The 26494-nt window shown below is 44.4% G+C and overlaps 1 protein-coding gene across 4 annotated transcripts in view; it reads left to right on the top strand.

Annotated features, from left to right (window-relative positions):
• The window catches only part of LOC129811012 (rab GTPase-activating protein 1-like), a 157220-nt gene that overhangs the window by 40838 nt on the left and 89888 nt on the right, over positions 1-26494 (top strand). For 3 of the 4 annotated variants that reach the window (XM_055862108.1, XM_055862097.1, XM_055862116.1), the window contains 4 exons: positions 363-532; positions 1700-1859; positions 4849-4942; positions 13094-13244. In XM_055862108.1, the coding sequence (XP_055718083.1) occupies positions 363-532; positions 1700-1859; positions 4849-4942; positions 13094-13244 (575 nt within the window). Of the gene's footprint in view, positions 1-362; positions 533-575; positions 1253-1699; positions 1860-4848; positions 4943-13093; positions 13245-26494 lie in introns of those variants that run through there. The other variant, XM_055862124.1, reaches the window with a different exon arrangement.

Genomic DNA, 26494 nt, shown 5'->3' with positions numbered 1-26494 from the left:
TACCTGATCACAGATTGTTACATTTGTTGTTTTATTTAATTGATTTTTTATTCTAAAATGTTTTTGTTGTTGTACTTTTACCCCTTTTTCTACCCAATTTCGTGGTATCCAATTGGTAGTTAGTCTTGTCTCATCGCTGCAACTCCCGTACGGACTCGGAAGAGGCGAAGGTCGAGAGCTGTGTGTCCTCCGAAACACAACTGTGACAGAGCCTGGACTCGAACTAGGATCTTTAGTGGCACAGCTAGCAATATAATGCAGTGCCTTAGACCACTGCGCCACTCAGGAGACCTCGCCTGACCACAGATATAAGGGTTTCTTTAAGGGTTATATTAATGGCAATTATGGGTAATGTCAAACAGATACGTTTATCTACATGACGACGGCGGTGGACCTGGTGATCACTGAGGTGGAGGAGCCGGTTCGTTTCCTGCTGGAGACCAGGGTCAGAGTCTGCTCCCCCAACGAGAGGCTCTTCTGGCCATTCAGCAAACGCAGCTACACAGAGACTTTCTACCTGAAACTCAGACAGGTGAGAGGTTCTACCTGAAACTCAGATAGATAAGACAGAGCTTCTAGCTGAAACTTGACAGAGCTTCTAGCTGAAACTTGACAGAGCTTCTAGCTGAAACTTGACAGAGCTTCTAGCTGAAACTTGACAGAGCTTCTAGCTGAAACTTGACAGAGCTTCTAGCTGAAACTTGACAGAGCTTCTAGCTGAAACTTGACAGAGCTTCTAGCTGAAACTTGACAGAGCTTCTAGCTGAAACTTGACAGAGCTTCTAGCTGAAACTTGACAGAGCTTCTAGCTGAAACTTGACAGAGCTTCTAGCTGAAACTTGACAGAGCTTCTAGCTGAAACTTGACAGAGCTTCTAGCTGAAACTTGACAGAGCTTCTAGCTGAAACTTGACAGAGCTTCTAGCTGAAACTTGACAGAGCTTCTAGCTGAAACTTGACAGAGCTTCTAGCTGAAACTTGAGACGGGTGAGACGGAGCTTCTAGCTGTAACTTGAGACGGGTGAGACGGAGCTTCTAGCTGAAACTTGAGACGGGTGAGACAGAGCTTCTAGCTGAAACTTGAGACGGGTGAGACGGAGATTCAAGCTGAAACTTGAGACGGGTGAGACGGAGCTTCTAGCTGAAACTTGAGACGGGTGAGACGGAGCTTCTAGCTGAAACTTGAGACGGGTGAGACAGAGCTTCTAGCTAAAACTCAGACCGGTGAGAGGTTCTAGCTGAAACTCAGACAGGTGAGACAGTTTTAATCACTTAATAGCTGACATAATCCTCTATTTATATTCATTGTACCTCACTGAAACCACTAGTTCCCTTTTTCCTGGCTTTTATTGTTGTGCTATTAAGAATATATATTTTTATGACACTTAACCATTAGTGGCCGGTTTCCAGTGGATAATCTACATCGAACATACCTTTTAGTGTTCATTTATGTCAACCCAACATGGATTGTGAGAAGGCTCTTTTATATTTTCTTTGACAATGTAACTGCTAGTTAAAGTGGTCACCTATTGTCTTGAGCTTGTATGTGACTCCATTTCCCTCCCCCTTCCCAGAGAGGGACAACAACACCATCCAATGCTTTTAGATCCATGACAGGAAGGGTGTATGTGACTCTTTACCCATGAAACCGGTTACCTATTGTCTCGACCCTGTACATGACTCCTATCCCACCTTCTCAGATGGAGCGTAAGAGGAACAAGGACACCCTGTACGAGGTGCTGAGCCTGGAGAGTGAGTTAGAGAGGGAGAGGAAGAAGACGACAGCCAGCCCCAACATCCTGCAGTCTGCCTCCCAAGGATCCATGGTGCCATCGCCCCCCGAGGATGATGAGGAGGAAGGTGACTGACTGAGCTACCTTACATGTAAAAAACATGTATCCTTTAGCAGAAAGTCCCATCGAGGCCAGAAGACCTAGTTCCCATTACATTGATATTTTAGTCATTTAGCAGACGCTGTTATCCAGTGGATTCAACAAAGGTTTTGTCTCCCGAGTGGCGCAGTGGTCTAAGGCACTGCATCTCATCACTACAGTCCCTGGTTCGAATCCAGGCTGTATCACATCCGGCCGTGATTGGGAGTCCCATAGGGTGGCGCACAATTGGTCCAGCGTCATCCGAGTTTGGCCTGGGTAGGCCGTCATTGTAAATATGAATTCGTTCTTAACTGACTTGCCTAGTTAAATAAAGGTTACAAAGTAGTTAAAGCGATCACATATCACAATAATTGCAAGTAAACCCTCCCATTGCTCTGTGGTGCCATTACCCCGTGACGATGACAAGGAGGAAGAATAAGGCACAACAGACAGAGAGAGACTACCAGCCAATCCCCAAACAGAGAGGGAGAGACTACCAGTTATCGTCTGAGCAACCCTCCCCACCTGCTATGCTGTCTTTTTAATCCAACCCAACATTTATATTTTAGTAATTTAGCATATGGTGTAATATTCCCACAATTTAAAAGTAGCTAAAACAACCACATATCACAATTATTGCAAGTTAAACTTTCTTGAGAATAGCCCCTTTTCTGCTGAAGCAGTGCTAGGGGGAGTAAATGATAACCCTTCTTGCACTCCTGTCTCTGTAGCTCTATCCCAATTCAATCCCTAGCCTCTTCCCCCAGCCTATGTAATGTACTTTTCCCCTACCCCCTAGGCACTTGTTGAGTTCTGAGAGGATTAGACAGGCAGAAAATCCACACAGCTGAACCTTAAAACAACATTTATATTTTCCATTTCAAAACGTTTTGCTATGATGTGCGCTACTGAACACGACCTGTTTGATTTGGGATTGGGTGGTAGTGTGTCCCTGTCTGTTTGGGGATTGGGTGGTAGTGTGTCCCTGTCTGTTTGGGGATTGGGTGGTAGTCTCTCCCTCTCTGTTTGGGGATTGGGTGGTAGTGTGTCCCTGTCTGTTTGGGGATTGGGTGGTTGTCTCTCCCTCTCTGTTTGGGGATTGGGTGGTAGTGTGTCCCTGTCTGTTTGGGGATTGGGTGGTAGTCTCTCCCTCTCTGTTTGGGGATTGGCTGGTTGTCTCTCCCTCTCTGTTTGGGGATTGGCTGGTAGTCTCTCCCTCTCTGTTTGGGGATTGGCTGGTAGTCTCTCCCTGTCTGTTGTGCCTTATTCTACTGCCTGTACAGTTTGCACTTTGCTAGTCTTGGTGTATGACAGCTAGGTCTATCCCCCCACTGTGTTTGTCTCCTGTCTGGCCAGCCTGTTATGTGCCCTATTTTTTTATTTTTTTATTTCACCTTTATTTAACCAGGTAGGCCAGTTGAACAAGTTCTCATTTACAATTGCGACCTGGCCAAATAAAGCAAAGCAGTGCGACAAAAACAACAACACAGAGTTACACATGGGATAAACAAACGTACAGTCAATAACACAATAGAGAAATCTGTGTACAGTGTGTGCAGATGAAGTAAGGAGGTAAGGCAATAAATAGGCCATAGTGGCGAAGTAATTACAATTTAGCAATTAACACTGGGGTGATAGATGTGCAGATGAGGATGTGCAAGTATAAAATACTGGTGTGCAAGTATAAAATACTGGTGTGCAAAAGAGCAGAAAAACAAATATGGGGATGAGGTAGGTAGTTGGTGGGATGGGCTATGTACAGATGGGCTGTGTACAGCTGCAGCGATGGGTAAGCTGCTCTAACAGCCGATGGTTAAAGTTAGTGAGGGAGATATAAGTCTCCAACTTCAGTGATTTTTGCAATTCGTTCCAGTCATTGGCAGCAGAGAACTGGAAAGAAAGGCGTCCAAAGGAGGTGTTGGCTTTGGAGATGACCAGTGAAATATACCTGCTGGAGTGCGTGCTACGGGTGGGTGTTGCTATGGTGACCAGTGAGCTGAGATAAGGCGGAGCTTTACCTAGCAAAGACTTACAGATGACCTGGAGCCAGTGGGTTTGGTGACGAATATGTAGCGAGGACCAGCCAACGAGAGCATACAGGTCGCAGTGGTGGGTGGTATATGGGGCTTTGGTGACAAAACGGATGCCACTGTGATAGACTACATCCAGTTTCCTGGGTAGAGTGTTGGAGGCTATTTTGTAAATGGCATCGCCGAAGTGAAGGATCGGTAGGATAGTCAGTTTTACGAGGGCATGTTTGGCAGCATGAGTGAAGGAGGCTTTGTTGCGAAATAGGAAGCCGATTCTAGATGTAATTTTGGATTGGAGATGCTTAATGAGTCTGGAAGGAGAGTTTACAGCCTAGCCAGACACCTAGGTATTTATAGTTGTCCACATGTTCTAAGTCAGAACGAGCGGGCGGGTGCGGGCAGCGATCGGTTGAGGAGCATGCATTTGGTTTTACTAGCGTTTAAGAGCAGTTGGAGGCCATGGAAGGAGTGTTGTATGGCATTGAAGCTTGTTTGGAGGTTTGTTAAGGCCGTGTCCAAAGAAGGGTCAGATGTGTACAGAATGGTGTCGTCTGCGTAGAGGTGGACAATGGAATCACTCGCAGGAAGAGAGACATTGATATATATATACAGAGAAAAGAGTCGGACCGAGAATTGAACCCTGTGGCACTATTCTCTCTCTGCATGACTGTTTGTGTGTTTATCTGTCTAGTAAGTCACTATACATACAGCATGTTTTTTTACTCTAACCCAGGCTCAGCTGTGTTGATATGTCATCCCTTTGTCTCTGGCTACGTCCCAAATGGCACCCTATTCCCTACATAGTGCACTACGTTTGACCAGAGCCTGATGGTAGTAGGGTACAACTTGGGACTCACTCTCAGTTTTCGTCTCTGGAGCAGAGCATAAAGATACATTTATTTTGCAAGATGGACAATAAAGTTGTTTTAAATTATATTTTGTCAGACAATGACGAGCCGTTGCTGAGTGGCTCAGGAGACGTATCAAAAGAGTGTGCTGAGAAGATCCTGGAGACCTGGGGAGACCTGCTGTCCAAATGGTGAGTGACTGACATCTCTGTGGATGTCATACCTTGTCTTCATGTAAATCACAGCACCACCCACTGGGCACCAACTGGTTGAATCCATGTTTCCATGTCATTTCAACATAACGAATTAAATGTGATGGTCGAGTCAATGTGAAAAACTGATTGGATTTGCAAGAAGTCATCAATGTAAAGGAATTTCGGGGATTGTTTGTCTTTTCACCTAACTGTTAACCGAAATCTAATGACATGGTTGAATTTTTTAAATTTCAGTTCAATTCAGGTAAATTGACAACTCAATCAAATGTCAATCGAAACCTGATGTTGACCTAACGTCTGTGTCTAGTGGGCAGTGTATTTAGCATGTCTCATCTTCATTTCGCTCCACATTAAACGTGGTGTTAAAGAAAAAATGTACCATAAACTAACAGAGAAGGAGATGATTTGAACTTTATTTCATTGACCTTGTGAGAATAATAACCAACATGACCACCAGGCAGCAGGCTCTTTCCCAGTGAATACATCTGGACTGAGAAAGTAGCTACCAGAGCTGGTGTGTAGTTAGTGTGCCTTACCGTCATGGTAAAAAGACACTGTAATGGATGGCCTCCGATTTTCCAACATACTATTTAGTGATTATTTCTCTTGTTTTTGTTCTACCTTATGTTATTTTTAATACTACATTGATATTGATTAATACATTGATATTGATTACTGGATTGTTGGGTTCAGAGCTTGCAGGAAAGGCATTTCACTGTACTTGTGCATGTGACATTAAAACTTGCAACGATGCCGGTGGGTCTGTAGAGTGGAGTTCCCTGCCTGGCTGTCCAGGCTGTCACGAGAAGGATTGATTTGGTGGGCTTTTTAATGTTCCTGTCGATCGGTCAGCAGAGGCATGGCATGGTTCCCTATTCAACCAAGATGACGTAGCAGTTCAGACGTCTTTGTCTTCGTCTTGTTGTGTCCCGTATATATACACTGCTCAAAAAAATAAAGGGAACACTTAAACAACACAATGTAACTCCAAGTCAATCACACTTCTGTGAAATCAAACTGTCCACTTAGGAAGCAACACTGATTGACAATAAATTTCACATGCTGTTGTGCAAATGGAATAGACAAAAGGTGGAAATTATAGGCAATTAGCAAGACACCCCCCAAAACAGGAGTGATTCTGCAGGTGGTGACCACAGACCACTTCTCAGTTCCTATGCTTCCTGGCTGATGTTTTGGTCACTTTTGAATGCTGGCGGTGCTCTCACTCTAGTGGTAGCATGAGACGGAGTCTACAACCCACACAAGTGGCTCAGGTAGTGCAGTTCATCCAGGATGGCACATCAATGCGAACTGTGGCAAAAAGGTTTGCTGTGTCTGTCAGCGTAGTGTCCAGAGCATGCAGGCGCTACCAGGAGACAGGCCAGTACATCAGGAGACGTGGAGGAGGCCGTAGGAGGGCAACAACCCAGCAGCAGGACCGCTACCTCCGCCTTTGTGCAAGGAGGTGCACTGCCAGAGCCCTGCAAAATGACCTCCAGCAGGCCTGTGTTTGTGTCGCACTGCTTTGCTTTATCTTGGCCAGGTCGCAGTTGTAAATGAGAACTTGTTCGTAACTGGCCAACCTGGTTAAATAAAAGGTGAAATAAATAAAAACACATACTGAATATGGTCAAATCCGGAAACTTTAATTTAAAAAACAAAACGTTTATTCTTTCAGTAAAATACGGAACCGTTCCATATTTTATCGAAAGGGTGGCATCCATAAGTGTAAATATTGCTGTTACATTGCACAACCTTCAATGTTATGTCATAATTATGTAAAATTCTGGCAAATTAATTACGGTCTTTGTTAGGAAGAAATGGTCTTCACACAATTCGCAACGAGCCAGGCGGCCCAAACTGTTGCATATACCCTGACTCTGCTTGCACTGAACGCAAGAGAAGTGACACAATTTCCCTTGTTAATATTGCCTGATAACATGAATTTCTTTTAACAAAATATGCAGGTTTAAAAAATATATACTTGTGTATTGATTTTAAAGAGAGGCATTGATGTTTATGGTTAGGTACACTGGTGCAGCGACAGTGCTTTTTTCGCGAATGCGCTTGTTAAATAATCACCCGTTTGGCGAAGTAGTCTGTGATTCGATGATAAATTAACAGGCACCGCATTGATTATTTGCAACGCAGGACAAGCTAGTTAAACTAGTAATATCATCAACCATGTGTAGTGAACTAGTGATTCTGTTAAGATTGATAGTTTTTTATAAGAGAAGTTTAATGCTAGCTAGTGTTGGATTTGACATTTTGAACATTGAGATATTAAATACATGATAGAGAAGAAGCATAGAATATGAGGAGTGAAAGAGACTGGGTTTTATGTCAGAAGTTAATGGTTTTCTGTAGAAAGACAGACGTCTTTGGAATGTGTTGGGTGGACGGGAGGAGACGAACGTGTTGATATAGGGGAGACAGATGGACATCTGTGGATTAGGTGAAGGAGGGGTTGAGGTCAGGAGGTGAGGTCAGATCCCCTGAAGGGGGTTTGTTTATTCCATGTGTAACTCTATGTTGTTGTTTGTGTCGAACTGCTTTGCTTTATCTTGGCCAGGTCGCAGTTGTAAATAAGAACATGTTCTCAACTGGCCTACCTGGTTAAATAAAGGTGAAATAAAAAATTAAAAAATAATTGGTGGGAGGCATGTCAGGGAGAGAGATGAAGGAACTTCCTGCTTCAATCTTCAATCAAATTCCCAATCTGGCCCTCAAACCATCACGGTCACCTAATCATAGTGGCCCTCTAGCAGAGTTACAACCCAAATCACACAACAGGAGTCTTTCAATAATGTACCATGTACATTATACCAGATACATACCAGATACATGTACCATGTACATTGTACCAGATACATACCAGATACATGTACCTTGTACCAGATTCTTCTTCATGCTGGTTCTTTGACAGAACATTTTAGTGGGAAATGCACATTTATCTATGATATGACAAGAAAACTAACACTAGTTACTGCTTGTAAAATATACGCTTATCATACAGGGTTCGTACATCATGAAAAGTCATGGAATTTTAAAGTGGTGTTTTCAGGGCCTGTAAAAGTTTTGGAAAAAGTAATGGAATTAAATAAAAAAATAAAAAATAAAAATCTGTTAATGTAATTTATTTAGGCACAGTTTTATTTTATCAATCAAATAAAAATCAACATATCAGCCAGGATCAGAATAATACTTTAGCGCATCTGCTTTTGTGCGTATCTCCTTGGGCCATTGCTCAAGGAGAGAGACCGTTCATTCACCGCAGCAGCAGTTAGGCCTATAAAATATGTAGAGAACAGATTAATAGGTAGCCAAATCCCCAAAAATATTGTACCCGCTAGTTAACTGTTTTATCTATCATTGGCATGTATTCATGTTTTCGTTATGTCCTCAAAAACGTTCCACCGACACTCGGGAATAAGGCCATACAAAGTTGATTTACTTTTTTTGAACGATTCGTATTATTCATTTAAACTATTATTTTTGACAAAACTATAACTGTCATGCCCTGGCCTTAGTATTCTTTGTTTTTCTTTATTATTTTAGTTAGGTCAGGGTGTGACATGGGGAATGTTTGTGTTTTGTTGGTTTTGGGTGATTATATGGTAAAGGGGGTGTTGGGTGTAGTGTATGGGTTTGTGTTGAGTGCATGTGTCTAGCGTTGTCTATGTTGGTTTAGTTGTCTAGGAGAGTCTATGGTTGCCTGAATGAGTTCCCAATTAGAGACAGCTGATTTCTGTTGTCTCTGATTGGGAGCCATATTTAGGGTAGCCATAGGCTTTCATGTGATGTGGGTAATTGTCTATGTTATAGGTTTGTAGCCTGTATGTGCACTACGTTATTAGCTTCACGGTCGTTTGTTTGTTTTGTTAGTTTTGTAAGTGTTTTGTTTTCGTTTTGCCGTCGTCATCAATAAAAGAGATGGCTTATTTTCCTACTGCTGCGTTTTGGTCCGTCAATCCTCCACACGACCGTGACAGAATTACCCACCAGTGCATAAACCACGCACCAAGCCTCCTGTGTGTCCCCAGAGTCCTGTGCGTCCTGTTGCTGCTCCCCGCACTAGCCCTGAGATGCGTGTCCCCAGTCCGGTACCACCAGTTCCGGCACCACGCACTAGGCCTAATGTGCGCTCCCAGGGTCCAGTATGCCCTGTTCCTGCTCCCCGCACTAGCCCTGAGATGCGTGTCCCCAGCCCGGTACCACCAGTTCCGGCACCACGCACCAGGCCTACAGTGCGCCTCAGCCGGCAAGAGTCTGTCGTCTGCACAGCGATGCCTGAACTGCCCGTCTGCCAAGCGCCATCTGAGCCATCCGTCTACCCAGCGCCATCTGAGCCATCCGTCTACCCAGCGCCATCTGAGCCATCCGTCTACCCAGCGCCATCTGAGCCATCCGTCTGCCCCGAGCCATTAGAGCCGCCCGTCTGTCCCGAGCCGTCAGAGCCGTTCGTCAGTCAGGAGCCGCTAGAGCCATTCGTCAGACAGGATCTGCCAGAGCCGCCAACCAGACAGGATCTGCCAGAGCCGCCAACCAGACAGGATCTACCAGATCCGCCAGCCAGCCATGAGCAGCCAGATCCGTCAGCCAGCCATGAGCAGCCAGATCCGTCAGCCAGCCATGAGCAGCCAGATCCGTCAGCCAACCATGAGCAGCCAGATCCGTCAGCCAGCCATGAGCAGCCAGATCCGTCAGCCAGCCATGAGCAGCCAGATCCGTCAGCCAGCCATGAGCAGCCAGATCCGTCAGCCAGCCATGAGCAGCCAGATCCGTCAGCCAGCCATGAGCAGCCAGATCCGTCAGCCAGCCATGAGCAGCCAGATCCGTCAGCCAGCCATGAGCAGCCAGATCCGTCAGCCAGCCATGAGCAGCCAGATCCGTCAGCTAGCCATGAGCAGCCAGATCCGTCAGCCAGCCATGAGCAGACAGATCCGTCAGCCAGCCATGAGCAGACAGATCCGTCAGCCAGCCATGAGCAGACAGATCCGTCAGCCAGCCATGAGCAGACAGATCCGTCAGCCAGCCATGAGCAGCCAGATCCGTCAGCCAGCCATGAGCAGCCAGATCCGTCAGCCAGCCATGAGCAGCCAGATCTGTCAGCCAGCCATGGGCCGTCCCTCAGTCCGGAGCTGCAGTCCCTCAGTCCGGAGCTGACGTTCCTCAGTCCGGAGCTGACGTTCCTCAGTCCGGAGCTGACGTTCCTCAGTCCGGTGCTGCCCCTTATCCTGGTGCTCTCCCTTATCCTGGTGCTCTCCCTTACCCTGGTACTGCCCCTTACCCTGGTACTGCCCCTTACCCTGGTACTGCCCCTTACCCTGGTACTGCCCCTTACCCTGGTACTGCCCCTTACCCTGGTACTGCCCCTTACCCTGGTACTGCCCCTTACCCTGGTACTGCCCCTTAGTCCGGAGCTGCCCCTTAGTCCGGAGCTGCCTCTTAGTCCGGAGCTGCCCCTTAGTCCGGAACTGCCCCTTAATTCAGTGGGGTTAATGTGGAGGGGGGTCATTTGGAGGAAGCTAAGGAGGCGGTTAGTGACTGTGGTGGGGTGGGGACCACGACCAGTGCCGGAGCCGCCACCGTGGAAGGAAGCCCACCCAGACCCTCCCCTAGACTGTGTAATGGTGCGCCCGGAGTTCGCACCTTAAGGGGGGGGGGTTTATGTCATGCCCTGGCCTTAGTATTCTTTGTTTTTCTTTATTATTTTAGTTAGGTCAGGGTGTGACATGGGGAATGTTTGTGTTTTGTTGGTTTTGGGTGATTATATGGTAAAGGGGGTGTTGGGTGTAGTGTATGGGTTTGTGTTGAGTGCATGTGTCTAGCGTTGTCTATGTTGGTTTAGTTGTCTAGGAGAGTCTATGGTTGCCTGAATGAGTTCCCAATTAGAGACAGCTGATTTCTGTTGTCTCTGATTGGGAGCCATATTTAGGGTAGCCATAGGCTTTCATGTGATGTGGGTAATTGTCTATGTTATAGGTTTGTAGCCTGTATGTGCACTACGTTATTAGCTTCACGGTCGTTTGTTAGTTTTGTAAGTGTTTTGTTTTCGTTTTGCCGTCGTCATCAATAAAAGAGATGGCTTATTTTCCTACTGCTGCGTTTTGGTCCGTCAATCCTCCACACGACCGTGACAATAACGATTCACGATTGAGAACTCATTCATTTGTGGCAGAACATTTTGATATTTCAATGTGTGTGTGTGTGTGTGTCACATCCAGAAAACCATCTTTTTAAGATTATTACCCAATCCCATTACTCTTTGTGGTTCTTAATCAAAACCTTGTGATATATTGAATTAAAAAGTCCAGCAATGTAATTAAAGACGCTCAGTAGCTTCTTCCTTCTTCTGTAAAGTTATGGTCACATCTATAGTTCCCTGTTCGCTCTGTTCCCTTCAACCCAGACTTCAGAGAGGGTGGGGATGGGAGGGGAGGGAGCACATACAGCCACTAGGTGCATAAAAGGTGCTTTTTTTGCCTCCAAAATCCTTTAATGCTGTTTTTAGGCTTTGCTATTAGCGTGTCTCTTGAGAATGGCTGCGCTGACTGAAATAAAACAACTATGTTTATGACATTTGCTTTCCTTCTAACTTGCAAAGAATGGTAAATAAATTGCGTAATTCTAATGGGACTGTGATGTGACTCGATGCAGGGCTCTCGTTGTCAGTGGGAGCCATTTTGTATTGCCAACCCGCTGAGCACCAGGGCTGGTTTCACTTACATCACACTGAAAGTACGCCCTTTCTTGTTTCAACTGTTTTATCTGAGCAGAAAAGAAATGCCACGTTGCATTGCATAACCAACCAAGTAACTCGGGATAAATAAATACATGAAAAGTGGGGGAAAAGTTAACGATTCATCTGGAATTTTCTTAGCTCTCCCGGGGGCATGTGGTGTGGTGTGGAACCTGATCATATGTGCTTCTTGGCATTGTGACTAGTACCTTCCTCCCCCGCCAGCTGCCCAAGGTTCTGGGAAGAACTGGGGGGAGACTCTCTCTCTGTGTCTGTTCTGATCAGAGATAACCCTTTCTCTCTTCTTCTCTCTCTTGCTCGCTCTCGCTCTCGCTCTCTCTCTCTCTCTCTCTCTATCTCTCTCTCTCTATCTCTCTTCCGCCCCTTCTCTCTCCCTCCTCCCTTGATCCCCAGGCCCCACATCACACCTGTTAGATAAGAGACTCCATCCTCCTGTTCCTCTCCTCTGCCCTTTTAGATACGCCAACTACATTCTCATGATCCCCTACCTCCTGATCAGCCCAGCTGGATTTAGTACATAACCGAGACATAGACATTCTCTGAGAACCTGGGTCTGCGTACAGTCTGTCGTATGAGACTAATAGGATATACTGCAGATATATCGTCTGTCGTATGAGACTAATAGGATATACTGCAGATATATCGTCTGTCGTATGAGACTAATAGGATATACTGCAGATATATCGTCTGTCGTATGAGACTAATAGGATATACTGCAGATATATCGTCTGTCGTATGAGACTAATAGGATATACTGCAGATATATCGTCTGTCGTATGAGACTAATAGGATATACTGCAGATATATCGTCTGTCGTATGAGACTAATAGGATATACTGCAGATATATTGTCTGTCGTATGAGACTAATAGGATATACTGCAGATATATCGTCTGTCGTATGAGACTAATAGGATATACTGCAGATATATCGTCTCTCATATGAGACTAATAGGATATACTGCAGATATATCTTCTGAGCTTTGCAGTGCGACAGCATATAGTGCCTTCTGGAAGGCCCCCATTGTTTTCCCATGACAGCCCTTAATCTAGTCAGTGGTCCCTCCTTCCAGTGTAAATCAGACCTGATAAGATGGAAATAATGGCCTGCTGGCCTGGAACGGTGATATATCAGTTGTTTCTGACATGGCTGGATATCTAGTGGCTCCTTTCACCTCCATTGATTACATTAAATCAGATGAAATCATACCATTATTATTCAGTTATCATCAGGGACGTAGTGTTGGGTATACGCAGTGCTGTTTACACTTATCATCTGTGTACGCCACCAATTAAGTTTGATTTGATTGCATTAGTGTTTACATAATGGTTGGTTACATCATGGCTTCCCTCCCTCTGTCCCCAGGCATCTGAACCTGTCTGTGCGTCCCAAGCAGCTCCCGGCTTTGGTGCGTAGCGGGGTCCCAGAGGCCCTCAGGGGAGAGGTGTGGCAGCTCCTGGCTGGTTGCCATAACAACGACCACCAAGTGGAGGAGTACCGCACCCTCATCACTAAGGTAGGCCTGACCCTTGAACCTTCATGGCAATAAATGTATTTCCTGTTACCAAGTCATTTACGTTTTCAATGGCTTTAGTTTTCCATGTGGACCAATTTATCGGTAAATTCTGAAAAGTTAACCAAGGGTTGATGCGTCTCCGCTTGGCACTCCGTAATAAGGAGACAGATTGGGGGTAAGGCCCTGCTATAGACTAGCGTCCTGTCCAGGGTGTGTACATCAAGCAGCCTCACGCTACAGAAACAGGAGATAGGGCTCCTGCCCTATGAGCGGTTCTGACTCGTACAAGCTAATGCTCGTACCAGGTCACTTACTATCCAAGGAGATTGTTCAATAGGGTTTTTATGGAGTGATATAGTTTTTTGTAGAATACGTTTCATTTTTTCCCCCATGTTATAGTGTTTTTAACTATGAAGGTGTTGATGTTCTTAGCTTTATCCTTTGAAAATAGACATGTAAAAAGATTCTGGAGATGAGCATCATTAATATGTACCCATTGTTCCTCTTTAGTGCATTTAACTATATGTCTCAAGTAAAAGCTTTGGGTGGCGAGTTGATACAAATCCTAGTCTGGAAGGTTAAAACCCCCCTCAGACTTAGGAAGATGTAAAACTTTCCTATTTATTTCATGAGTTTTAATTGCCCGTATGAAGTCAGTTATGACAGAGTATACTTTTTTAAAGAATGTCTTCAGGGTGGTAATTGGCATTACCGAGAAAAAGTATAAACTTTGGGAACCATGCCATTCTGAAGAGGTGTATTCTACCTGTTAGATTTATGGGAAGATTGCTCCATTTAATTAGGTCTGCTTTCATATTGTTGAGTAATGGGGTAAAGTTATCTTTAAATGTTTGTTGTCACTTATTAAGCATCATAGGTATTTCATATTTTGTTTATGGTCCACTTAAAGGATTGCTGTTGAACATGAGTTATTTTTCTTTTTCCTATTGCCATTATTTAGTTTTTTTCCACATTAAGTTTATATCTTGAGATTTTAGAGTATTCTGAAAATATTTTCAGCAGGGTGGGGCATTGAGTTTTCAATATTGGTCATGTACAGTTGAAGTCGGAAGTTTACGTACACCTTAGCCAAATACAAACTCAGTTTTTCACAATTCATGACATTTTAATCCTTGTAAAAATTCCCTGTTTTATGTCAGTTGGGATCACCACTTTATTTTAAGAATGTGAAATGTCAGAATAATAGTAGAGTGATTTATTTCAGCTTTTCTTTCTTTCATCACATTCCCAGTGGGTCAGAAGTTTACATACACTCAATTAGTATTTGGTAGCATTTGCCTTTAAATTGATTAACTTGGGTCAAACGTTTCGGGTAGCCTTCCACAAGCTTCCCACAATAAGTTGGGTGAATTTTGGCCCATTCCTCCTGCTGCCAATGACTGGAACGGCCTCCTTGCTTGCACACGCTTTTTCAGTTCTGCCCACAAATTTTCTATAGGATTGAGGTCAGGGCTTTGTGATGGCCACTCCAATACCTTGACTTTGTCCTTAAGCCATTTTGCCACAACTTTGGAGTTATGCTTGAGGTCATTGTCCATTGGAAGACCCATTTACGACCAAGTTTTAACTTTCTGACTGATGTCTTGAGATGTTGCTTCAATATATTCACATAATTTTAATTCCTCATGATGCCATCTATTTTGTGAAGTGCACCAGGCCCTCCTGCAGCAAAGCACCCCCACAACATGATGCTGTCACCCCCGTGCTTCACGGTTGGGATGGTGTTCTTCGACTTGCAAGCCTCCGCCTTTTTCCTCCAAACATAACGATGGTCATTATGGCCAAATAGTTTTATTTTTGTTTCATCAGACCAGAGGACATTTCTCCAAAAAGTACGATCTTTGTTCCCATGTGCAGTTGCAAACCGTAGTCTGGCTTTTTTATGGTGGTTTTGGAGCAGTGGCTTCTTCCTTGCTGAGAGGCCTTTCAGGTTATGTCGATATAGGACTTGCTTTACTGGGGATATAGATACTTTTGTACCTGTTTCCTCCAGCATCTTCACAAGGTCCTTTGCTGTTGTTATGGGATTGATTTGCAATTTTCGCACGAAAGTACGTTCATCTCCAGGAGACAGAACGCGTCTCCTTCCTGAGCGGTATGACGGCTGCGTGGTCCTATGGTGTTTATACTTGTGTACTATTGTTTGTACAGATGAACGTGGTACCTTCAGGCGTTTGGACATTTCTCCCAAAGATGAAACAGACTTGTGGAGGTCTACAATTGTTTTTCTGAGGTCTTGGCTGATTTCTTTAGATTTTCCCATGATGTCAAGCAAAAAGGCACTGAGTTTGAAGGTAGGCCTTGAAATACATCCACAGGTACACCTCCAATTGACCCAAATGATGTCAAATAGCCTATCAGAAGCTTCTAAATTCATGACATCATTTTCTGGAATTTTCCAAGCTTCTTAAAGGCACAGTCAACTTACTGTATGTAAACTTCTGAACCACTGGAATTGTGATACAGTGAATTAGAAATGAAATAATCTGTAAACACTTGTTGGAACAATTACTTGTGTCATGCACAAAGTAGATGTCCTAACCGACTTGCCAAAACTATAGTTTGTTAACAAGATATTTGTGGAGTGGTTGAAAAACAAGTTATAATGACTCCAACCTAAGTGTATGTATACTTCCACCTTCAACTGTATATCAGGTGATCGTCTGCAAGCTCGTAAACATATTCATGTTTATTAATACTGCGTGTATCAGTAGTCATTATTGATAAATCTACAGTGCCTTCGGAAAGTATTCAGACCCCTTGACTTTTTCCACATTTTGTTAGGTTACAGCCTTATTCTAAAATGTATTTTAAAAAATCGCCTCCTCAATCTTCACACAATACACCTAATGACAAAGGGGAAAAAATGATTTTTTGACATTTTTGTAAATGTATAAAAAATTCAAAACAGAAATATCACATTTGCATAAGTTTTCTTGGGTACAGCCTCGAGTTTTCTTGGGTATGACGCTACAAGCTTGGCACACCTGTATTTGGGGAGTTTCTCCCATTCTTCTCTGCAGTTCTTCTCAAGCTCTTTCAGTTTGGATGGGGAGCATTGCTGCACAGCTATTTTCAGGCTACAGATGCAAGTGCTACGGGGCGATAGTCATTTAAGCAGGTTACCTTGGTGTAATTGGGTAAGGGGGCTATGGTTGTCTGGTATTTCAGTTGGTATTACAGACCAGGTCAGGGATATGTTGAAAATGTTAGTGAAGATCTTGAAGCTCTCGACCCCGCTCCATTACAGCCCCACCTTTAGTTCACGATCAGCTCCTTTGTCTTGTTGAGGTTAAGTGACAGGTTGTTGTCCCGGCACCACACTGACAGGTCTCTTGACCTCCTCCCTATAGGCTGCCTCATTGTAGTCAGCGCATATTCTGAGTACACATCCTGGTATTCCATTTGGCCTCACGGCTTTGTGAATGTTAACCTGTTTAAAGGTCTTACTTCATCAGCTACGGAGAGCGAGATCACACAGTTTTCCGGAACAGCTGGTGCTCTCATGCATGGTTCAGTGTTGCTTGCCTTGAAGCGAGCATAGATGGCATTTAGCTTGTCTGGTAGGTTTGCATCGCTGGGTAGCTCGCGGCTGGGTTTCCCTTTGTTGTCTGTGATAGTTTGCAAGCCCTGCCACATCTGTTCCAGCATCAGAGCCGACGTAGTAGGATTCGATCTTAGTCCTGTATTGATGCTTTGCCTGTTTGATAGCTCGTTGGAGGCCGCAGTGGGATTTCTTATAAGCATCTGGATTAGTGTCTCGCTCCCTGAAAGCGGTATCTCTAGCGTTTAGTTCAGTGTGGATGTTGTCTGTAGTCCATGGCTTCTGGATGGGGTATGTACGGTCACTGTAGGAACGACGTCATAGATGCACTTGTTAATGAAGCTGGTGACTTGTATGCATTTCTGTGTGTGGAGTAAAAGTGATCTAGAGTGTTGTTGCCTCCTTGTTGCACAGGTGACATGCGGGTAAAAATGAGGTAAAACGGATTTTAATGTCCTTGCATTAAAATCGCCGGCCACGAGAAACGCTGCCTCTGGATGTGCATTTTCTTGTTTGCTTATGGCCCAATACATCTTTTATTTTTACTTAATTTAACCTTCATTTAACTAGGCAAGTCAGTTAACTAATTCTCATTTACCTTGACGACCTACCTCCCCCTCGTTGACTGCGGTCATCGGTTTAGGGTGGTAAATAGACAGCTACAAAAAATATAGATAAACTCTTGGTAAATGGTAATGTACTTGAATAAGAAAGTGAGTTGTATTAAATCAATGGGTCAATGTTTTGACCTCTCTAATCGAACTCAATTTAAATATTACATTTAGTGGAAATAATAAACAGATTTTGTTTTAGAAGATTGTAGGACCAGCTCTTAATCATCTAAGTCATGTGACTCTATCACTAGCTTGATAGCTTAATATTCATCTATGCAGTATTGGTGGAATGTAGATTTTGATCAATGTGAACAGTGATAAGGTTGATGCTGATGCTTGATACCGTAGTTAGGTTGTCATTGCTCCCTTCCTGTCACCTGTGTGTTATTCCACTTGGTTGTTCAGCAATGCACTCGTTTGCGGTGGGGTCTTGGCCGAGTTACTGTAAAGTCCTTTTGTGACTGCTGATGTAAAAAAAAGGGCTTTATGCCATACATCTATTTGATTGATGGATTGATTGATTGAATGCTAGTTAGCCATAGAGATGATCTGCCATTTTGTGTCCTTGCATTGCGCACACAGGCAAATGAAGGAATCTGAGGTAAAAACCTCTCTCTTAAATCATCAAAGTGGAAGATGAAGGCTCACTTATGTACAATATCTCTCTCTGTGACAATCTCAAAATCTTAACAGCCATTTAGTCATTGTCTTTCTTTCCGCCTAATTCGTCAATGTCCTATTTCTTCTTAATGTCATTTCTATGTTATGTGACTGCTGATCAGCCCCTCGTTAGGTGTTTGCACTAAGGTGGTGCTTGGCTGCGGTGTGCTGCAAGTTCTTTACTCACACTGTGGTAGGAGGTTGTGAGCTAAGTACCAGAGTCGTGTGTGTGTGTGTGTGTGCCTCTGGTAGAAGTGATGGATGGTAATGCTAAAACTTTTGTCAACTCTACTCACATTTAACATTCTGTCCTCCTGTACTTTATCAAAGTGTCAACGTTTTCTTTCCACTGAGAGGATGACTGAACATTCAAGTTTAAAGTTGACTTTGACCAATGACTATGGCTCTTCTAAGGACATGCCAGCATTATACACAAACATTAACATAGAGGTTCAGTCTACTACTTATCACCATAGCAGACACCTCAGAATATAACATAACAGCTAGACAACTAATGCCGGGTGGACACTACACGACTTTCAAAATCCTAACATCGCTGAGCCTCTCACATTAAATGACCATCTTTCCTGTAGTTGTTTGTCTTGCCAACGTAGTGGTGCCACACTAAACGATTTTCACTTGGTCGTGAGGATTCTCCATACCACGCTGTCACGCGAAAACAATGATGTGATTAGATTTTACATAGCTAGAAAGAGCTGTGCCTCAAAGCCGGCTCATAAACGTTTTCAATCAGAAATGTAGACTTGCCGTACAGAGTTGAAATATCTAGAAAACATTTTGAATGGAATAACATTGCTTGCGAACTTCAGAGCTGTAACAATTTGACAGTTTGGCTTTGGTTAAAGGCAAGTACAAAGGCATACTAGTAGTAGTCATGGCTCCTGCTCCAGAGTCTACACATCCTGGGTGATGACAAACAACGGCATCATCTCAATGGCTTCTTCTCTGGCGAGCTCTCATTGGCTATTGCAGATCACCATTTTCAAAATGTGTCTTTGCACATCTCACACTACAAGAGCATAGCGAATGTTTTGCTGATAAAATCAAACATGTTTGAAAAGACAGGATTGGTAGCCCTCAGATTGAGCCTCTAACTGTTGCGCGCCCCGAGTAAGCAACGACATAGGGATTTTGTTTCTGATATTTAAAAAATACTGGTCTGGGACAGCTAAATCGGGGCCAAAATTGTGTAGTGTGCACCCAGCTTAAGTCTACAGTACAACAACGATGTGCTAAGTAAGCATCCCATACGGTGTGAGCAGATCTTTTGTTGATCACACAGATATTGTGTAAAACTGTGGTAACCTAGTCTGCCCTGTTTGTTTGTTGGCTTTGTGTTGGGCAGTGTTTTTACTGGCCTCCGCATCAGTCATGTCAACTGGCATTATGTAAAGCCAGCATCCCGCGGTGCCCACGCCAGGCTCCTAGGTGGCAACAAGATGCCCCCCCACCCCCGCACTCCCATTCCTGTCTGGCCCCATTATCCTCGCCTGTACCCCTGTCCCTGTCTCTATCCTTATCACCTGGGGTTTGTCCAAATAAACTTCATTGCATGCCGTTGCAGGACGTGTGTGTGCGCGCGTGCGTCTGTCTGTGTTGTCGTAAGACATCACTAGCCCAGTATTGTTGGTGTATATAGGCCACCGTATCCTGCTGACTGTGGTAATGTTAAGATGGTGATGGAGTGATATTGATCTGGATGAGAGAGTAGACTTTACTTCACCGGGACGGTAGCTCTGTATTTTCTGTCAGACCATGGAGGTTTGTGGAGCACGCCTCAAATACGCACACGCGCGCACACACACCCCTCCCCCATACATACAACACACACACAGATAAAATGTGCTGAGACGATTGCTGCTTTATTTATCCTCCTCTAAGTAGAACTGCTTGTACCTGATGACTCGAGACACGAGACGTTCCCAGATCCAACCAGGTCACCGCTACTCACTGACGAGAGGAATCATCACGTTGGAATCATAAACACAACCTTTTTTTCCCTAAACAAAACGTTGTTTTATTTTATTATGGCCTTGGAATGTGAATGTGTGGCGTTCCCCACTCCTAAGTGCCTGGTGGTAACTTATTAAGGACTTATTAACTTATTAAGGACACAACTATTTTAGAATGAACATTATTCTCTGCATTGATGAACTAGAGTAGTACTTTGAATCCACATGTATGATTTGTTTGAGGTGGTCAATGCTAAAGGTATCCACAAGGATTTGATTTTGGAGGGTATTAGCCTAGTGACTACTGAGTGACTAAAACCATGCTGTACTGTAGCTAAATGGGAACCCTTATCTTTATGTGGTCTTTCTTTGCACTGATTGTAAGTCTTTGTACTGTTTGTAAGTAGGAAATAACATCCAAATGTGTCCCTGTACGTACAGGCTGTCCTCTTTTTCGCCCCCTCCCTCGCTCGCCTTCTCTCCCTCTCTCTCTCTTTCTCTCTGTCTCTGCTCTCATTTACTCTCTCTCACTCTTTCTCACTCTCTCTCGCCATCTCTGTCTTTGTCTCTCTCTCTGTCTTTGTGTCTGTTCAATAAAACATTGTAGGGGCTTTATTGTCTTGGGAAACATGTTTACATGGCCAACGCAAGTGAAAAAACAAAACAGCAACAATCAGACAGTAACAGTAAACATTACACACACAAAAATAAAATGATTAGCAGTTTAAAATGTTACATTAGCTATACTTTATGTAGTGTTGTGATGATGTGCGAATAGTAGAATGTATGAATGACAGGGGGAAATAAATACTGCTGGGATTGTATTTCGCCTAACAGATACGGGAGTCAAAATGTAATTTGTTTTGAATTCAAATGATTTGTGGGTTTGTTGAGTCAATTAGACCATGTGCTTTTCATGCAAAAAAAAATGATATTTCAGAATTTTTAGGCAAGTTAGCTGGCTAACTCATTGATCCTGCTTTGTAGTATTATACCCCTGTGGAGGTTGACGTTTGTGTGGTTGATTCATCTGTGATTTTTCTACATGTAAAGGCTCTACCAGCTCACAACCATGAATGAAATCCTCATGGTATTTTTCCTAACCCCCATCAGATGCATTGATAACATGCTGCCATGTGGAGAGCCATTTGTCTTGCACATTGCTGTTGACAAAATGTCCGTCCTTGAATACACAATGCTCTACATTAGGTTTATAGTAGACTCTCTCTCGACGGTCACTCTGACTGGCAAAGTGAATCTACGGAGGTCTAATAGCCTGACCTTATGTGAACTTCTGTGTTGGGTTTAACAACCACTATTCTGTTCCTCTCTCTGCACTCCACCATTGTACTTGATTCAATTGTATTGGCAACAGGAAATACCAGCGTATCTGATCCGCATTCTATTTCAGGTTTCAGCCACGTTACCATGTGGTCCTAAAAAGTCAAGTAAGGAATCACTGTGGGTACAAAAGAGATAGATCTATCCAACGAATCCTAACAAAGTACATAGTACCTCCACATAACTTGAAATCTAAATAGCCTATTCCTGAGTTTCAGTTATAATAGATTGTCGGTGCAAGATATGATTTAGCCTTTTCAGGTAATCCTGACTACTATCCACAGAGGTATGGGTTTAAATAATACTGAGTTTCAGTTATCATACACTAACTGCAGCCTGCATGGAGTTATTGTATGACCCCAAATGGCACCCAATTATCTACAGTTTCCTACTTTTAACCAGAACCCTATGGGGCCCTGGTCAAAAATAGTTCACTGCATTGGGATTAGGGTGCCATTTTGGAAAGAATAGAAAAAAAACGTTATTGTCTTTGGCATCACCTCACATCTGCTGCCATGTTGTGTTGCTACCATGTTGTTGTCATGTGGTGTTGCAACCATGCTGTATTGTCATGTGTTGCTGCCGTGCTGTGTTGCTACCATGTTGTTGTCATGTGGTGTTTCAACCATGCTGTATTGTCATGTGTTGCTGCCGTTCTGTGTTGTTGTCTTAGGTCTCTCTTTATGTAGTGTTGTCTCTCTTGTCGTGATGTTTGTTTTTGTCCTATTTTTAAAAAAAAATATCCCCGTGGGAGGCCTTTTGGTAGGCCGTCATTGTATATAAGAATTCGTTTTTAACTGACTTTCCTAGTTAAATAAAGGTTCAATACAAAATAGAATAAAATAAACATTAAAAAGATCACATACATTGTCACATCAGACACCTTTAAACCAGTCGGTCCATCATTCTACATACACTAACAACATAGAGGATATTGATACATTCACTCACAACTGGCCGCTGCCCCAACTGCACTGGATAGATAGATACATATAGCAATAGAATTTACATTGCATTTAGTAGCTCAGTGGAGGCTCCTCCTCCGAGGAGGAAGGGGAGGACCATCCTCCTCAGTGAACTTCTTAAAAATACAATTGTGAAACATTAAAGTTATCCTTTTTAAATAAAACTATATTAAATATATTCACATGACACCAAATAATAGCTTCCGTCCTCCTCTGGGTACATTGACTTCAATATAAAACCTAGGAGGCTCATGGTTCTCACGCCCTTCTATAGACTTACACAGTAATTACGACAACTTCCAGAGGACGTCCTCCAACCTATCAGAGCTCTTGTCGTCCACCCTACAGCTAGTTAGCACTGCAGTGCATAAAATGTGGTGAGTAGTCGACTCAGAGCGAAAGACAATAGTTGAACAGTTTTGAACAAATTCATTTCTTCAAAAATGGAGGAGAGGGGCCTCCCGGGTGGCGCAGTGGTCTAGAGCCAGAACCCAGAGTCTCTGGGTTCGCGCCCAGGCTCTGTCGCAACCGGCCGCGACCGGGAGGTCCGTGGGGCGACGCACAATTGGCTTAGCGTCGTCCGGGTTAGGGAGGGTTTGGCCGGTAGGGATATCCTTGTCTCATCGCGCTCCAGCGACTCCTGTGGCGGGCCGGGCGCAGTGCGCGCTAACCGAGGGGGGCGGGTGCACGGTGTTTCCTCCGACACATTGGTGCGGCTGGCTTCCGGGTTGGAGGCGCGCTGTGTTAAGAAGCAGTGCGGCTTGGTTGGGTTGTGCTTCAGAGGACGCATGGCTTTCGACCTTCGTCTCTCCCGAGCCCGTACGGGAGTTGTAGCAATGAGACAAGATAGTAATTACTAGTGATTGGATACCACGAAAATTGGGGGGGAAAGGGGAGAAAATTAAAATAAAATAAAAATGGAGGAGAGAGATTTCGTTGTATTATTTTCACTTACTTAGCTAGCGTATGCAGGTAGCTAGTTTAGCCTACTGAAACAGAGAGGGATACTATGTTAGCTAGATGGCTATCCAACAATGGAACTCTTCCTAGTCAAGTTAAGCTTTTGGTTTTATTAATGTATTACCACAGGGGTCAGCCGGTGTAACTGCTTGCTGCTGACTGTACACTGTACTGCATGATTGTAGCGAGTTTACTAACGCGTTCGTTCCAGTAACTATGTTGACTATGACGTTAATATGTTGACAATGATAGCAGTTAGCGGTATGAAGGTTTGGCTTAAAGTTTTTTTTTGCGTGGTCACAGACAGCTGATGTGTTGTGCACTGAAGTCCACAAGCGAAGGGAAAAGGTGAGTGGAGGAGAGTGTGTAGATGCAAGAAGTCATTATATAACGATCAAAGGTATCATGCTGTTTGTATGTGGCTGCTATGAAAGTGAAGTGTGTTTGTGATCAGTGGTGTATTCATTCCGCCGATTCTGTTGAAAAACGTTTCTTAAACGAAATGAGGATATACATATCTGAATTTGTCCAATAGAAACTCTCGCTTGTAACTGTTGGATTAATGATTACACCCTAGATCAGCTAGATGCAGGCAGGAGTGTGCAAAGCGGTATTGAATGTGTCACTGTCTGTCACCTTTATTACTATTACTAATGTCTCTCGACCTGTGAACCTACATTTTCACCTGTCATTCATAGGCTGGTTGTAACAACCTCATGATGAGTACAGGGAACATTTCAGTATCATGTAGAAGCCTAAACCTATTACTGTTACATTGAACTGGGTGAATGGAATATGAATGACAGACATCCAATATGCTGTAATAGAAATAAGGACATGCTCATAAAACAAAATGATCGTCCTCCATCTTAAACGGCACTGACCTCCAATGAATCAGCATCACACTTTCTAAGTCTAACAGTATACACTGTGTCTGACGCACGTCTAGAAACCTCTGTGTTTGGCTGGGCACTAAGGGCTATCCCCTACAGCAGTTTCCCCAATCAGCTTTATCATTTTCCTTCTGCTCCTCGCCAGATTTGGGGCTTGATGACACGAGATCCTCCATGCCAGAAACAGGATGTTCTCTCATGGTGCTGCTGTTGTACAGAATGGCTGAACCTGAGGGTATTTCCACAGAGATTCTACAAGTTTTCTATGTTATGATACATTCACTGTTTTTCAGACCAAACAGAACCCATGTCTTAACCTGTGGCTGACACCTCTTCTTCCTCCTCCTTTACCTCCTCATCATCCTCCACCACCTCCTCCTCTTCCTCCAATACATCGTCTTCCTCCTCTTTGTCCACAGCCTCCTCTTCCTCGTCCTGTTGGTGTCTGGTGCTGTCCACATGCTTGTCTGCTGTGTTATTTGGTTACGGTGGACTGGGAGGGGGTTCTACTGGCGTACGTTCTCTCATTATAAAGCCCGTGGCCGTGTGCTGGTTGGATGGCAGTTGGCTACGCAAGCACCCATTCACCACACTACCACACACAGCCCCCTCCCCCCACCCAGCCCATATATCCATACTGCCTCCAGATGTGTCCCAGTCCTTCTGTCCATAAACAGAGACCATAGAGGTCAGACACCATAGAGGTCAGACACAGTGTCGCTGCTGAGGCCCTGGCCCCACGCACGTCACCTCACCCCACGCTGTTAGGGAAAACAAACGCTCCCACAATGACCTGCCTGTTCTCTCAGACTCTCCTGTCGGTCTGTCTTTCTGTGTTTGTCTGTGTTTGTGTCTGCTCCAGGCCCACAGGACACACCCTTTCAAAAAAATGTCTGTCTGTGTGTGTGTGTTTGCCCCAGGCCCACCACACCACAGAACGTTAAGACCGGGAGTCCGTCACTATCCTGAAGCATCATTCTGTCAGAGTCAACCCTCCAATTCTTCCAAGAATTGAAGAGGTTTTCTACCTGGAGGGTTGTGGAACTTGGGTTCCTTTTTTGTTGTTATTAAGTCTGTTGTATGTTAGATGTATTATACAAAGCCAGTTGATCATGTCAAAGTCAGCAGTCTCTGTCGATATGGTTTTGATTTGTTTACAACATGCTCAGGATTAACCTAGCTGGGCAGGTTGCTTTTTAGCTGTTGAAATTAGCTGCATGTTTATGTGTGTGTGACTTAATTCAGATGTATTAATTATTGTGGATTGTTAAATGTATTTGGCATTAGACAACATGCTAACTGAGTGAGGGTCATTTAGTAGACCGGTAGACTTACCTAGCTGGTTGTGCCATCTATATCTGAACCTAGCTAGCACTAGCCTGTTGTGCTACAGTGCCCCTGTTGTGCTACAGTGCCCCTGTTGTGCTACAGTGCCCCTGTCACCTGTTGTGCTACAGTGCCCCTGTTGTGCTACAGTGCCCCTGTCACCTGTTGTGCTACTGTGCCCCTGTTGTGCTACTGTGCACCTGTTGTGCTACTGTGCCCCTGTTGTGCTACAGTGCCCCTGTTGTGCTACAGTGCCCCTGTCACCTGTCGTGCTACTGTGCCCCTGTTGTGCTACTGTGCCCCTGTTGTGCTACTGTGCCCCTGTTGTGCTACAGTGCCCCTGTCGTGCAACAGTGCCCCTGTCGCCTGTCGTGCTACAGTGCCCCTGTCGTGCTACAGTGCCCCTGTTGTGCTACAGTTCTCTCTCTCTGTCTCTCGCGTCATCTCTCTCTCTCTTCCTCCCATCCCTCCATCTCTCTCTCTCTCCATCTCTATCCATATCTCTCTCTCTCTCATTCATTCATTCATTCATTCATTCATTCATTCATTCATTCTTCCATTCATTCATTCTTCCATTCATTCATTCTTCCATTCATTCATTATGGATGAGCCCAGTCATGTATATTATAAATATAGCCTCTATATTTAGCCTCTGGTGGTGCAGAGCAGAGGAGAGAGGTGCGTGTCCGACTCTGGTGGTGCAGAGGAGAGGAGAGAGGTGCGTGTCCGACTCTGGTGGTGCAGAGGAGAGGAGAGAGGTGCGTGTCCGACTCTGGTGGTGCAGAGGAGAGGAGAGAGGTGCGTGTCCGACTCTGGTGGTGCAGAGCAGAGGAGAGAGGTGCGTGTCCGACTCTGGTGGTGCAGAGGAGAAGAGAGAGGTGCGTGTCCGACTCTGGTGGTGCAGAACAGAGGAGAGAGGTGCGTGTCCGACTCTGGTGGTGCAGAGCAGAGGA

This window comes from Salvelinus fontinalis, chromosome 2 (genome assembly GCF_029448725.1).
Source record: "Salvelinus fontinalis isolate EN_2023a chromosome 2, ASM2944872v1, whole genome shotgun sequence".
Lineage (NCBI taxonomy): Eukaryota > Metazoa > Chordata > Actinopteri > Salmoniformes > Salmonidae > Salvelinus > Salvelinus fontinalis.
The sequence above is the reverse complement of the archived record's forward strand: the minus strand, read 5'-3'. Positions and strand labels throughout refer to the sequence as shown.